Here is a 16,205-nt window from a genome sequence, read left to right as displayed (position 1 = left end):
ACACACACACACAGTGTAGCATACTGACATTGAGATGTTCGGTGGTTACGTCCATCAACTTGCTGCAGGACTTGTGCAGTCGCTCATAGACAATAGTGTCAGCTCCTTTACAGTACAAGGACAGCTTCCCCTCTGGATTCCGCACTGTGCACACACATGCACGCAGGCACACACACACACACACACACACACACACACACACACACACACACACACACACACACACACACACACACACACACACACACACACACACTAAGGTGAATGTGAAAGTTGTACTGAACTGATTAGCTTCTCTTGAAGCACTATTGCACAGAAGACCTGATCTGATATGAGAAGATGATGCAAGTGTCGCAAAAAATGCCAGCTTGCCAGCTGAAATGGGGGTAAATGTCTGCAACAAATGCATCGTAGGACGTCATTGAGTGGACATTGGAGGAAACCCAAGCCCCCAGAACCACGGTAAAACACGGAAGCTGCCGTGCTCAAATCTGGGGTTTCTATTAGGGCCCTGCCGGGCAATGCAATTTAGGTTCGAAATCTGCATTTAAGCGTCAACCTTTAGATTCCAAACAGGCCGCTATTTTTACATGTGACATGTTCACCTCTGACAGACATCGTCTCGCGTACGTTGTAAGGTGTATTCCATGTGTCAGTTTACCTATGACAGACATCCTCTTGCGCACGTTGTCAAAGTCCAGGATGGCCAGCAGCTGGTAGCGTCGCTGCTGTCCCATCTCCACGATGGTCACGCTGTCCGGCGTGCGGAAGCGGAACACAAAGCCAAAGTTCCGAGCAGCGGTCACCAGTGCACCTTCGTCTGGAGACTGGGCCTGGTAGTGGAGCTCACCTGAACCAGGAGGCAAACAACAACAACAACAAAGCACATGAACAAAAAAGTCTCTGAACTTTGAGCTCCCATTGGAAATCCTGTCTCTCGCCAAGTCTCACCGTGCTTCTGGGTCCCATTCGCTTGCATTGGAGAACAGAAGTAGCACGAGAGACGGGTTTTCCAACGGCAGTTTAAAGTTCAGCATTTTCACAACAATAATGGTGCTGCTCTGGACATTTTATCGATCCGTTGTGTTAGTAACAGTATAATAACCACATCAACAATTCAACTCAGCGGTCCTGTATGAAGCCCTGTCCGGGTAGGACATGCGATCAAAAATGGAAAAAACAACATCCGACCGCAACCAAACATAAAATGACTTGTCTTTTAGTTCTACTGGATCTCTTCTCCACAAGTCCCTCCCTAACATTTTAGTCTAGTTTTTATTTGTTGAAGAAATTGTCTTGTTTAGTTTTTATTTAGTTTTCGTCTGTGAAAAAAGGTAGTCGACGAATATTTTCCGTCTACGTTTTAGACCAGTGGTTCTCAAAGTTGATTCCAGGGACCAAATTAACCTTAACGGGTCCATTTGGTTCCATTTGTACACTGTCAATGTGTCCTCCTCTCCTCACCTTCTGTCTTCTCCTCCGCCATGACGGTGTGGCACAGCGCCAGCAGCCTGAAGAAGGCGTGGACCTCCGGGTTCTCCAGCTTCACCGCCTCCACCAGGGAGTGGTCGTGGAAGGCGAAGCGCGGGTCCGCCAGGGGGTTGAAGGAGAAGTCCACCTTCTCTGTGTACTGGAGAGAGACAGGGGCGTCATGTGGGTCATCAGCCACCCCCTATAGTCACCTAGTGTTCACATTTAAGCTTAAATTCTGCTATTTTATGCATAATATCGTCCCCAACTGTGAATTGTTTTAGGAGATTAATCTGTTGTCCGTCCATCTACATGTGACTTGTGTTATAATTTAGACAAGCGTTTTATTGTTATGCAACCATTATTTTATTAACCACTTTCGAAGTGGCATGCCTGTTTTGGGAATGTCATTATAGGTGAACACTTTCAAACATTTGCTCTTTTCGCCCTCAAACAAGTGACATTCTTTTGTGTTTCCTGATTTCTAGGTTTTACTGTTACAGTACCCTGCCACGTACTTGAAAAAATGGTGCGCTCTCTTGGTGTCCAAGTTGAAATCCTGGACACCAAGACACAAATATGCCATTTAATAAAATGAAAAAAATGGATGCGTACCATGCAAGTTTGTCTTGCCCTTTTAGCTCAAACAGCAGTTGTGTTTCTGTTTGCCAACTTTTTTTTTCTTCTTGTATTCGATATTTTAACGTGAAGCACATTGGGCTGCATTTTCATGTATGAAAGGTGCTATAAGAACAGTCGTTCATTACTTTAAAGCATCCAAACCCAGGTTTCTGGTTTATACTCCTTGTAGTCTAAAAAAAATAATAATAATAAAGCTTTTAGATCCAACTCACCTCAGTGACCTCTACTCTCTGGCCGGTGTAGTCATACACGTCCCCTGGAATGGAGGAGGACAAACCAGTTCATACACAGCTTGAACGGAGGAGGAAAATCCCAGCTCATACACAGCTTGCTATACAGAGTTGTGTGCATGCGTGCGTTTGCATGCTTGCGTGAGAGTGTGCGTGCACATGCTACTTTACAAGCTCATAACACGTCGCGTTGCGACACGTTGTGAGCTTGTAGATCAGCTATTTTTTGGCAAACGTTCAGCCCCAGGATAATGGACATTGGAGATATTTTGATTATATCCCCATTTATTTTGAATATCGTAAATCGCGATTTCTTTGGTCACAACAATCGTGATATGACATTTTCATATTGTCCCATCCCTAGTGTGCCTGCCTGCTTGCGTGCGTGCATGCATGCACATGTTGCTTTCTGGAGTCTCACCATAGGATTTCGCGTTGACGGAGCACTTGTTAAAGGTCATGATGTTCTGGGTGAGTGTGCCCGTCTTGTCGCTGAAGATGTACTTGATCTGGCCCAGCTCCTCGTTCAGGGTGGTGGTGCGCGCCTCGGCGGGGGTGTCGCTGCGTGGGTGGTACATCTTCCTGTCCCAGTCGATGTAGAAGCTGTTCCCCAGACGGATGATCTCCACGCTGCGGAGGAGTCGTCGAAACAGCAACAGTTAAGACGCCATCTACATGCTCAGCAACAGTTAAGACGCCATCTACATGCTCAGCAACAGTTAAGGCGCCATCTACATGCTCAGCAACAGTTAAGGCGCCATCTACATGCTCAGCAACAGTTAAGGCGCCAGATTCAGATTCAGATTCAGATTCAGATTACTTTATTAACCATTGTGTAATACACATAGGAATTTGCTTTGGCATACTACATTTTTGCATTCAAATCATTTTTTCACATATAACATAAAAACTAAAAACAGACTAACACCAAACAACACCGACAGAACGCAACACGTAGTCACCATCTACACGCCATCTACATGCTCAGCAACAGTTAAGGCGCCATCTACATGCTCAGCAACAGTTAAGGCGCCAGCTACATGCTCAGCAACAGTTAAGACTCCATCTACATGTAGATCGTCTATTTTCACAATTTCTGCCTCTAATATTTGTCCATTTGGACAATGTTTAATTCATTTTAGAGGTATTAAAACAACCTTAAATTGACACTTTAGAAATGTGAATATACCCTCTGTATACACTTAAACTTTATGCTGGTTTGTTTACTGTTGAGTGAGAAAACAATGTGGCACATTAAGCTAATCATCTCCCCCAGGCGCGGCAGAGGGAGAGCAGAGCCCAGGATTACATAGGCAATTGGCACTGGGTGAAAATGTGGGTTACAAAATTGTGGGATACAAATTATAAAAAAAAAAAAAAGCTAATCATCTGGTGACCCCCAAAATAATTTGTGGACCCCCCTGGGGGTCCCGACCCACAAGTTGAGAACCACTGAGTTACCTGACGTAGAGGGAGATGGGCACCACGGTGTTGAGGATGATGACGTAGGACCAGAAGGTGAGGAAGGCGGAGAGTGCGGCGCTGTCGGTGCCCTCCTGCCGGGGCAGGAACACGGTGAACTGGGAGCCCTCGTTCATCTCCCAGATCCAGTTCCCCACCGCCAGGATGGTGCACATCAGGCCCAGGAACACAAAGATCTGGAGCAGGGTGGAAGCCAAGGACACACCACTCAACTCAAAGAAGCTTTATTAGCATGAGAAAACATACGTGAGCATTGCAAAAAGCTGTGTCAAAATATAATAAAAACTGTTAAAAATGGGGATTGTACACACACACATATATATATATATATTTAGAGGGAATGGGCATGCATAAAGTGAATGGCAAATCGAGTGGCAAAACGAGTGCAAAGTGAGTGGCAAAGTGAGTGGCAAAGTGAGTGGCAAAGTGAGTTTAACGTTGTTTAATGCAAATCAAATAGGACTTTTCCTGTTTGGATGCAAGAAAGTCTTCTTTTTTTTTACTCGGTAGGCGTTCCCACATAACTGTGTTTCAATGAATCTAACATGGTTAAGTTGAGATGAGTTTGACGTTGGATTTGAATAGGAAGGGGGCGTGTCTGATAACATTAATATCAGATATCTAAATATTGAATCGAGCAACTTAAAAACTGTCTAGGGTGTTCACAAAAGTACATCATAGAGGACATCATAACATGACCCCCATTATGTTTTAAAGAGCTCACTACATAACAGTATGTCAAGATTAAAAAAGGATAAAATCTGAGATCTCAAAGTGTTTTTTTCTTCTTTTTTTTTTAACCTGGTTAAAATAAAAGGTCAAACGTAAAAAACGTGCATAAAGGAAGGGGGCACCCAGATTCGAACTAGGGACCTCTTGATCTGCAGTCAAATGCTCTACCACTGAGCTATACCCCCTGTGTCTGCAGCACGTGGCAGAGTTATTTTTGTACCATGTCATCCTGAATGGAGGGAGGGCCTCCTCAGCTGTTTAAACAGTGGTAGAGAAAGTACTCCACTCCAGTACTCTTTTTGGAACTGCTCCTACAAATGTTGCCCTAAAATCACGCAAATCGTTACACACTACAGTACACCGTATGTCTGTCTACACTCATGTCATCAACATGAATCTGTCCCATATAGCGCCACCATCAGGCCGATTTTTTCAAACACATTTTTGGACACTGCTCCTACAGATTTTGCCCTAAAATCATGCAAAGCGATACACAGTATGTCTAGAGTCATGTCATGAACATGGATCTGTCCCATAATTAGCGCCACCATCAGGCCGATTTTTTACATGTGACCTGGCGGTCACTTATCTCCCGATTAGGGAGTCTTACTGGTTTTAAAATGAATGTGGGCTATGTTTCTAGCATTTCTATTGGTTACACAGGGTGAAGACCCGCCCTCCAGCCAATAGCATTCATTTGATTCATTTCCGTGTTGGCGGAAAGATAGCGGATACGCAGTCGCTGAAAAATGCGCTTAATTTATGTCTGTAGAAACCAATGGCGTGTGGCTGTCCATTTCTTTTCTAGTCTATGATCCTGACCTACGTTTTCTGAAAAAGATAGGTCTAAATGTTAAGCCTCGCTTCACTACGTCGTACAATGTAATGTTGAATGATTGTCTACTTTAGTTTTCTTTTGTTTCACCAGCTAATGTATTGGGTCAGATATTGGTGATGTTAGTTAATTATTAGTAAACATATATACATATTATTTTTTTGTATTTGATTGGGTTTCAGACTAGTATTGTATTTTAGAAAAGCATCCTGTGGACAGGTAATAAGGCTATATTCACTTTAATCAAAGCATCTGGTTCGTCCAATGTAATTGTGATGTCCATGTCAAATAATATATACATAATATATAAATATAAACATAACACAACATAAAGAGCCTTAAACAGACAGGAGACACTCAGAGACTTACAAACAGGACCAGGACATTCATCAGGCGGTCTATGCTGGTCCTCTTGAACGTGCTCTTCCCACAGTTCTGCATCAGCTTGGTCTCAGGACCTGCAACACACGCAGCACACATGATGATGAGCCACTAGTCAGGGAATATCATCAGAAAAATGTCCAATCTGGGAACATTTTCCTTACCAAAACATTTCTTCACCAATGTGTTTGTAAAGGTGTCTAGTAACACATCTCGGCAGCTGTCACAGATTCCCCTAGGGCAATGGTTCTCAACCTTTTCAGGCCACGACCGCCAAAATAATCATATTTTAACTGGGGACCCCCCCCACCCTGACGAGCAATAAGAGTTGTTCTACATGCTCACGCCTCGCATTGCGTTGTGAGCATGTAGATCGGCTATTTTCACAATTTCTGCCTCTAATATTTGACAATTTGGCCAATTTTTTATTTGTCATTTTAGACATATTAAAAGTCCTTAAATTGTCATTTTAGAAATGGGCTTATACCCTCTATACACTTAAACTTTATGGTGGTTTGTGTACTGTTGAGTGAGAAAACAATGTTGCACATTAAGGTAATCATCTGGGGACCCCCCAACATAATTTGGGGACCCCCCTGGGGGTCCCGACCCACAGGTTGAGAACCACTGGCCTATGGAAACTGAATTTCAGTCTTTGTGACTTGTGAGATGTGTTATTAGACACCTTTAAAAACACATTGGTGAAGACACATTTTGTTAAGGAATTTTCTTTTGTAATATCCCCTGACTACACGCTTATTGTATTTTTGCATTTTCTTCAGTAGTTTAGATTTTTGTTTTGACTTTTTGTTTTCAATGTAATTTTCGTTTGGATTAGTTAAGTAAATGGGATTAGTCAGCGGCAAGATTCAACAAGGTCAACAAGGCCATGTTGTGAGCTTGCAGATCTGAAAGTTTTAAACTAAGGACATGTTCTCTATGATTTTAGTTAGCTTTAGTTACTTATTGTCTATTTTTTGTAAAGCCTAATTTTTAAATCCACATTATGTAACTTTACTCTTCTACCCCTTCTTGAACCCGGTTTCCTGTGCAAATCATGCTGATTCGTTTTTTTATACCATTGAGCAAATAGAGCTGGCCTGCTTGCTCAGGCGATATTCTTGACCATCAGGTCAACATTCGTGTCTAGGTGAGACATGACCTTTGAAACGATCTAAATGCCTAAGCCTAAATAGAAGAGCAGGGAGTGAAAATACCCCAATAGTACTGGACAAAATGCTCAAGTCTGACCACATGGGCCTGCTATTCACATTTTTCAACACACAGGGGAGCTGTTGTTCCAGGTGACATTCAACACTAGTGCTCCTCACCTCCGAACAGCACCAGTCCAAAGCACCAGTCGGTGTTCCTCAGGGTGCACCCTCGGAGCAGGATCTTTTCATTGTCCAGCGAGTACTTCTGGTTGTCGTAGGTCAGCGTTCCAGTGAAGCGGTCCAGACGGTTGTTGGGAGGCTCGCAGCGAACTTCACCTGGAGATACATTTAACTCATTCACTGCCAAGAATATTTAACCAAACCACTACTGGACTAATTCTTTTAGGACTTTTGTGTCCATGAGAGGCGTTGCTCCCGTTTCTCATTTGTGTCTGTCAGCAGTCAACCAGTGGTGAAAAAAGTACTCACATGTTTTACTTAAAGGACGACTTCACCACTTTTCAACCTATCTTCATAGTAAATAGCAAAAAAAATAATAATCTGTGTCTCTTAGGAGAGCCGTGGGAAGTTCAGAAACCCATCATCCAGTGACATCATCGTTTGACAGATTCTTTTAAAAAACTATATATATATATATTTTTTTTTAAATATTTAGATTTTTATTATCGTGAGAACAATGGCTTCCATTATAATATTTCAAATAGAAAGTCTGCATTTTCTATTAGCTTGGATTCCACATTGATGATGTCACTGGATGATGGTTTTTGACCTACCCACAGCCCTCCTATGAGACAGACCGAGTAGAAGGGGAAAAAAGTGCTATTTTATCATGAACATTAATGAGGATGAATTATATGAAGATAGGTTGAAAAGTGGTGAATTCGTCCTTTAAGTAAAAGTGTCAATACCGCAATATAGAAATACTCCGTTACAAGTAAAAGTCTGGAATTCAAAAAGGTTTACTACTTGAGTAAAAGTACAAAAGAATTGGTATCAAAATGTACTTAAAGTACCAAAAGTAGAAAGTACTTATTATATGCAGAATGTCCCATTTCAGGTTTTTCAAATAACAATCTTTTGAAAATAGCATATCTACATGCTCACAATGCATCACATCGCGACACATTGTGACCTTGTAGATCAGCTATTTTCAAATGGTTCAAAATCTACCAAGTAATTCAAAAGTATTCAACTAATTGTAGTGGAATAAAAGTATAATATTTTCTTATAATAATAAGTAAAGTAAAATAAAAAAAAATGATTTAAGTACAGTACTTGAGTAAATGTAATTATTTACTTTACACCACTGCAATCAACAGTGTGCAAAAGTCAGGACTCTTGAGTTTGTTGGAATTTCCGACCTTTTTGGGTTCCAGACAGCCTATTGTTCTCGTGGAGTTATTTATTTTCTTTACCCAAATATTACTCTCTCAACGGCTACCATTATAGCCAGCTACTGTGCAACTTCACATGACTAATGTGGAATCATTAATTCTCTGATAGCCTCTGTTCTCTGTGAAAAATGGTAATTGGTTTTATATCTCTGGCTTCCTTCTCTGATATCTAGAGTGAAGTGAAGTGGTCTCGTCTAGGGTTGTTGTAAACGGATTCAATCTGGTTTAACTCATTTACTGCTTAAGCCTAAGAGTTTCCAGAGTTATTCCAGTGTTTTTATTTTTATTTAATTTTTTTATTTATTTTTTGGTTTGAAACATAAAACATCATCAGAGACAGTGAACAGCGAGGGAAAAATACATATTTGTTCTCACAGTTGAAGGCAGCCAGGCTCTCAATGTTGTCGCCCATGTCTCCTGTGACGGTCAAGGCCTGCCTCACCTTCAGGTTGGTCTCCCTGAAGAAGACAAGGACGGAAATGAGAGAGGAATGTATGGGGAAAAGCAGAGGATGAGGAGAGAGAGAAAGAAAGATGTATGACTTACAAAAATCAATCTAATCTCTCTCTGTCTCTGTGTCTCTCTACGTCTCTCTACGTGTGTGCGGGGTGCGTGTGTGTGTGTGTGTGTGTGTGTGTGTGTGTGTGTGTGTGTGTGTGCCATTGAGAAAGACCAGCGCAGCAAACAGGGATTATTCACATTTTTGTCACTTTTGTTTTTTCACTTGAGTCAGAGCTATCTAGTGAGGTTTTATTGTTGAGATTGACCCAATAGTTTTTCATTCACATTCATTCAATCCTCATAGAATTTCTTTTTTAAATGCTACAGAGCAAAAAACATAAATGACTGAATGTGGACCATTGCCACAATTGATTTTACTGAGTGCAGTGTTTGAGGTGAACATTAAACGTTACCCGTCCAGTTCTGCCGTCTCGATGTAGATCAGGTTAAGGGGCTCGCTGCTGGACAGCAGGAGAAGGTCAGCCTGAAAAAAATAATAAAAACAACAACACAAAGATCCAGTCGTTTATCCTCCACATCAACACAGAGTTAACCCATTAAGACCTGGAATTATTTTATACTTTAGCTATTAAAAGATTGCAGATATACAAGCTCACAACGCGTAGATCTGCTATTTTTGAAAAATCATGAAAATGTTAGCAAATCTTTAAATATATATATTTTTAAAGTGAACATTTGTAACTCAAATATTTGCTTCTGGGGGGTCCCTGATACATAATATTTTGAGACGGGGGTCGTTGGCCAAATACATACAATTCTAGGGGTCCTTGACTTGAAAATGTGAGAACCGCTGATGTAGAAACATGTGTTTTTCAGAAACCTTAGAAGGATTTAGAAGGCATTTATAGAATCGTGTAAAAAATATTCAAAGACTTGCACAATTTTTCAAGAATAGCAGATCTACAAGCACTCAGTGCCGCGCTGTGAGCTTGTATATCTGCTATTTTTCAATAGCTAAAGCATACAATAATGGTATTTATTTAAATGGGTTAATTTCAGTTGAATCTTGGTCAAAGTGTCAACAGACTGACCGTGACAAACTGGTTGTTCTCCAGCTTGATAATGTCTCCCACCTGGACGTCCATCCATCTCTCACTGCACAACCTGAAACACACAGGAACCACACACACATCAACACACAGAATGGCAATAGCTATATCGTCACTTTTCAAAAATAGCAGACATACAAGCTCATGAGCTTATATACGGTAGATGTGCTAGTTTTGAAAAATCATGAACATTTTGTGCAAATCTTCGAATACTGGTCTATATATATTTCTTAAGCAAATATTTTTATATATAATCTTTAACTATTTTTAACATTTTGGAGATGGGGGTCAGCGGCCAAATACATATAACTTTGTGGGTCCTTGACATTTGATCAGTGTTGATATACAGTAGCATAATATAATTAACATATGTTTTTCAGAAATCATTTTTTGTCGGCCTCAGGTCTACAGTAAATGGGTAAAGCTAGTTTAATACTGTTCAGAGGTGACACATACGAATTGTGTGTCTGCAGATATTTGTGTGTGTGTGTGTGTGTGTGTGTGTGTGTGTGTGTGTGTGTGTGTGTGTGTGTGTGTGTGTGTGTGTGTGTGTGTGTGTGTGTGTGTGTGTGTGTGTGTGTGTGTGTGTGTGTGCGTGCGTGCATGCGTGTGTGCGTGCGTGCGTGCGTGCATGCATTGTATCTATTTCCTAGTAATACAGGACAGGAAAGGATTATAAATAACTGAGAAAAGTAACAGCTCTCTCCAGTGTTCCTGACAATAAAGCACAAAATCTGACGTAATTTACACATATATTTTAGTAACATTTTTTGGAATATTTTAGAAACACAGATCTTGTGTGGGTGTCCCAATCCTCTGATTGGAGCCAAATTCCTGTCAATTTGGGGGTCCTTGACATGAAGAAGTTTGAGAACCACAATCCAAAGCTATCAAGATTAGCTTGTTTCCTAATATGGAGAGGGAACTTGAGAAGCACCTTCACAAGGTTCCTGATGCAAGCACAGAGCGCAGACCAACCAACTAAATTAAAATATACAGAGACATACCACCACTACTGACACCCAAAGACACTGTTACAGAGATAATATTCAGATCGTCAGTGATTTATTCGTCTGGAGACGATTATTTATCTCAGACCCAAAACCTTTGTTTGCGTTGGATAAGATTTTTAATTCCATGTTGTATTGATGTTGGTACCATAGAAGAGATAAACAGGCAAACCTTGATCAAAATAACAATTCTTCTATATTCTCTAATTGTGCAGACGTTTTGTAAATGAAGAAATGCAGATTTTAACAATGTTTACAATAATTTAACTCTTAAGAGCATAAAAGGGTTAATTTGGTTTCATTTTACACTCTCAAGAGTTAAAGATCTAATAAGGGTTCATTTGGTTACCAACTGTCCATAATTTATAGCTGGGGACCACATGGAACCCCCTCACGGACCACTGGTGGTCCCCGGACTACTGGTTGAGAACCACTGAACTATAATAGTGGAAGAAGGCCATAACTGTACGTATCTAGATGTTATTGCCCGAGACACTGGACTCCAAAAGGAAGATCTGGTCATAGAAGAACGGGTGATAAACAGAGTGGCGTTGTCTTTTATCTTGACGGTGGTCGACGAATGATGATGATCTGCACAGCTATATTTCTGTCTGGCTGATGGTCTTTCTGACTGCATTGACAACCACTTGAGCTTTATTTTTGCCCCAAAACAAACAGGAACGCCCGGTTGAAAGAGGTTAAAGACACACAACACGTGCCACTCAGGTCACCAGAGACCACTAGAACCAGTAATTATCCTTTCCGATGGTTCACACATGGAAACCGGGTCACGACTTCTACTTCCTCTAGATAGTCAAGTGACAAACGGGGGTCAAAGGTTGAGTAAAAGACAGATTTATGCTTTTCAGTTGAGAAAAAGTAGTTTTCTTTTTTCTTTTTGCCAAAGCACCTTGGGGTAATATGAGCCTTTTTGTATTTTTATTTTGTTGGGGAAAGATCCTCAATGTTAAAGCATTTGAGCAGCTACAGTATACCCAATCATTTAGCTGGGGATTATATTATATTAGATGTCTTCATTATCCACAATGTTTTGCTCAGGTCAATGCATACATTCAAGACAATACATAAATATGCAAATACAATAAATTCCCTGGAAACTCTTCAAGGACCTCAGGGGGGATGGACGGGGCGTGTATGTGTCTCCCGTAGGAAGTGAGGCCGATCGCCCCCCGCTACCCCCGCCTCCCCGTTCTTTGCTCCCAGACCACGCCCCCGACCGTCGCGATTGGCCGGCTGTACTCTGCTGTACTTCCTGGCCATGTCCAAGGAAGATCAAAGAAGGAACGGACACCAACGTAATTTTCGTCATTTCAGGCTCCATGGGACGCGTGTATGTGTCTCCCGTAGGAAGTGAGGCCGATCGCCCCCCCGCTACCCCCGCCTCCCCGTTCTTTGCTCCCAGACCACGCCCCCGACCGTCGCGATTGGCCGGCTGTACTCTGCTGTACTTCCTGGCCATGTCCAAGGAAAATCTTGGCCATGTCCTGTTACTGTTGTTGTCGCGTCGCACTAGTGCTGTCACGCGTAGAAGGATGTTTGAGAGAGATGAGATTCAATTTATTGTCAGTGTACAGTACAAGTACAGTACAGTACAGCGAAAAGTATTTTCACATCTCATACGTGGAGACGTTTGAATACGCGGAGACGTTTGGACTTTTGGAAAAATGAAAATGCGCGTGATTTACAACGCTGCCGACCGACCGATGACAATATTGTTGTTGGACCGTTGCTAAATACCATCTAATGATGTAAAGTTCGATTACTGTACCACATGAATAGCGTGGCATTACTGCCCACAGAAAAGCAGTGTGACTGCAGGTTTGGGAAGAGAGGGAGAGGGGGGAAAACGTCTGGAGACTGATGCTTTAGTCTAAAGTAGCCAGCGTGGAATCAGACTATTTTGAGTTCATTTTATTATTGTTATTGTTATTATTATTATGTTTGGGAAGAGAGGGGGGGGGAGTAGCCAGCGTGGAATCAGGCTATTTTGAGTTATTTTGTTATTATTATCATTATTATGAAGGACCGACTGTGGGGGGGAAAATAATAATAATTGCACACCATAGCCTACACATTTTTTATTTGACAAGCTTGGGAGAGAAGACTTGTAATTGAACGTATTGGTAGCCTAGTATATACATAGAGATGATTAATGAGGTGTTATAGTGATGCTAATTCTACACCACCTGAAAGGTAGATATATGAGCCATCAGAATTCCATCCATTCCTCCTCCTCCTACATTATTCTATAGGCCTATTGTCTACATGACATCATTGTTAGTAGAGATGCTTGATGAGGCGTTACATTAGATCAGACAAATATACTTCAAAAGGTAAAGGTACATAATGTTCGAAAATAGCATCAGAAAATAACATCAGTCTCCAGACGTTTTTCCCCCTCTCCCTCTCTTCCCAAACCTGCACTCACACTGCTTTTCTGTGGGCAGTAATGCCACGCTATTCATGTGGTACAGTAATCGAACTTTACATCATTAGATGGTATTTAGCGACGGTCCAACAACAATATTGTCATCGGTCGGTCGGCAGCGTTGTAAATCACGCGCATTTTCATTTTTCCAAAAGTCCAAACGTCTCCGCGTATTCAAACGTCTCCACGTATGAGATGTGAAAATACTTTTCGCTGTACTGTACTGTACTTGTACTGTACACTGACAATAAATTGAATCTCATCTCTCTCAAACATCCTTCTACGCGTGACAGCACTAGTGCGACGCGACAACAACAGTAACAGGACATGGCCAAGGAATATCTACAAGGAACAGACAACACCCGGAAGTTGGCACGCCGGGTGGCCACTTTTGGGTGGCGGAAGTGACGAAGTGCTCATAGACGCTAATGTTAATTTTGGGTGGCCAAAGTGTCATGGCGGCGTCCCATGGAGCCTGAAATGACGAAAATTACGTTGGTGTCCGTTCCTTCTTTGATCTTCCTTGGACATGGCCAGGAAGTACAGCAGAGTACAGCCGGCCAATCGCGACGGTCGGGGGCGTGGTCTGGGAGCAAAGAACGGGGAGGCGGGGGTAGCGGGGGGCGATCGGCCTCACTTCCTACGGGAGACACATACACGCGATGGACGGACGGACGGACGGACAGACGTACGGACGGACAGACAGACTTTTAGAACCCCTGCTCTATCTAGACAGAGCAAAGAGACAACAAAAGACAAAACAGGATAAATCAAGCGCTCCCTCACATATTTGAAATAGCAGACACAGAGTCAACAGGAAATACAACCAAGCACTTCCTGTCACCCTGCAGCTGTTTCCTGTGGTCAGAACACGGTGCCACTAAATGTCCACTGCCCACCCTGTGTGTGTGTACCTAGCCAATATGGCAAACCCAGGAATTTAACCAGACAATCAGCTTCGAAAACAAACAACACATACACAAATGTGCACGCACGCACGCACGCACGCACACACGCACGCACACTTACTTGCCACCAATAAGCACTTGGACTTTGCGGTTGTTCACTTGGTTGTCACTCCTGTGGCGATTCTGAAAGAGAAGAAGCACAGAGCACGTCGTCATCATCATGCTGTGCACGTGAACATGCATGTGACATATTTGCATTTCTTTAACCATTGTAAAAACTGCATTTATAGTCTGGAGAGGGCACTTTTTACAGACAGATAAAATAGCAGGGGCTCAAGCCCCCTTTGATGTTTATGTGTGCACGTGACTGATGCCTTGTCAACCTGGCAATGGATTCAGTGTCCTGGACGCCATATATCGGTAAAACTGATTTCCGAAGCTATTGGCTGGAAAGCCCTCTTGTTGCAGCAGGACCCAAACTAGTGAAAATAAAAATAGCATATAGCAGAAGTTTTTTGAAAATGTTTTGAAATAATAATAATTAAAAACAAAATGTAGGAAAAAAAGAATAAAGGGACCCTTAAAAATGTGTCTGCGTGTTATAAATGACTTGTAATTTGTCTTATTTGCCTCCTCTAACCAGTTGCAGATTGTAACCCGTTTTGACTAATGTAGTATAGTGAACGAAGACTTTGAAGGAATTTAATGAATGTGTTTTCGTGAGGTCACAGTGCCTTGACTTTGACCTTTGACCACCGACTTCCTATCAGTTGAAATCCAAAAGTCCAAATAAGGTACTCCGATATTACATTCGCAAGAATGTGACAGACATGAGTCCACAGGGACCTTGACATTTTCTTTTACTCGCCGTGGCCACCTTCTAATCACTACTTCCTTGAGCCAAATGTCACGAAATTCCCCATGGATGTCCTGTTCACATCTAGATAACGTGTTTTTCTTCACCCAAACAGAGAAACGGATGTGTTTCTTTCAAACGAATAGGTCTACCTCAGCGATGCACGTTCCTGAGGCAGCGTGTTCACAAAGTTGGTACAGGGGTAAGTACGTATGACGTACAGATAACTCGAAGAACGATACGACAGAAAAATAAAATGTAATTTATATAGCATGTTATATAGACTGGTGCCAGGTCATTGTTTACTGTCCTATAGTGTGTATTGCCTCGAGTATTGATTTTATTTGTTGCGACTGTAGGTCGCATTTACTGTGAAAACTTGCAGCTCATGTATGTCCATCCGTCCGCCCGTCCGTCACGCCTCATGTCACGCTCCATATATGGCCAAGACAGAATTGGAGATCCCTGATATCATCAATACACGTCCTTGTCCCTTTTATGTGCATATATGGAGATCTCTGATGTCATCAATATTAAGCCCATATGGACATATTGTGACAGTCTCATGTGGTCTATGACGTCATCTCCATATTTGGGAAAATATGGCCACATTTTGTCCAACTTAAACAACCAACCAGGTCTGTGCATTTTTTTTTTTGGGGTCAAAGTTGATCCAATAGCAAAGCGCCAGCGCTCGCCCAGCAGTCTGCCATCACCCAGGCTGCTTCTCGCCCTTAGGGCGTCTTACAAGTTATTCTAATGTTAAACTGATGTTTTTAGATTCAAATTTCTATGAATCTGATGTATTACCTTGCTGTCCTTGCTTATTGTATGTTGCTCTGGGTTAAGAGCATCTGCTAAATGCCTAAATTGTAAATCACCCCACACATCACAACCCTGCACCATGTATTCACTAGAATGACTGACAGCCCTTTAAAGAGTTAATGAAGTGATAAGAAAGCCACATCATCAAGTGTATCCAATCAGTCAGTTGGTCTATTAACGCACAGCTCTAAAAGGTGTAGAGCGCAGTGTGGAATCTACACAACTACAGGACACGTGTAGTTTGC

General features: G+C 42.0%; 1 protein-coding gene across 1 annotated transcript in view; it reads right to left on the bottom strand.

Annotated features, from left to right (window-relative positions):
* atp8b5a (ATPase phospholipid transporting 8B5a) overlaps positions 1-16,205 on the bottom strand; it is a 63,243-nt gene that overhangs the window by 7,678 nt on the left and 39,360 nt on the right. The window contains exons 6-17 of the mRNA XM_080738740.1: positions 14,401-14,462; positions 9,895-9,967; positions 9,256-9,326; positions 8,717-8,799; positions 7,104-7,262; positions 5,761-5,849; positions 3,804-4,000; positions 2,764-2,972; positions 2,325-2,368; positions 1,465-1,630; positions 662-850; positions 29-144 (exon numbers count right to left, since the gene is read on the bottom strand). Of these exons, the coding sequence (XP_080594866.1) occupies positions 29-144; positions 662-850; positions 1,465-1,630; positions 2,325-2,368; positions 2,764-2,972; positions 3,804-4,000; positions 5,761-5,849; positions 7,104-7,262; positions 8,717-8,799; positions 9,256-9,326; positions 9,895-9,967; positions 14,401-14,462 (1,458 nt within the window). The remainder of the gene's footprint in view (positions 1-28; positions 145-661; positions 851-1,464; positions 1,631-2,324; positions 2,369-2,763; positions 2,973-3,803; positions 4,001-5,760; positions 5,850-7,103; positions 7,263-8,716; positions 8,800-9,255; positions 9,327-9,894; positions 9,968-14,400; positions 14,463-16,205) is intronic.

The sequence above is a fragment of the Nannobrachium achirus genome (assembly GCF_963921795.1).
Source record: "Nannobrachium achirus genome assembly, chromosome: 12".
In the NCBI taxonomy this organism is placed as follows: Eukaryota; Metazoa; Chordata; class Actinopteri; order Myctophiformes; family Myctophidae; genus Nannobrachium; species Nannobrachium achirus.
The sequence above is the reverse complement of the archived record's forward strand: the minus strand, read 5'-3'. Positions and strand labels throughout refer to the sequence as shown.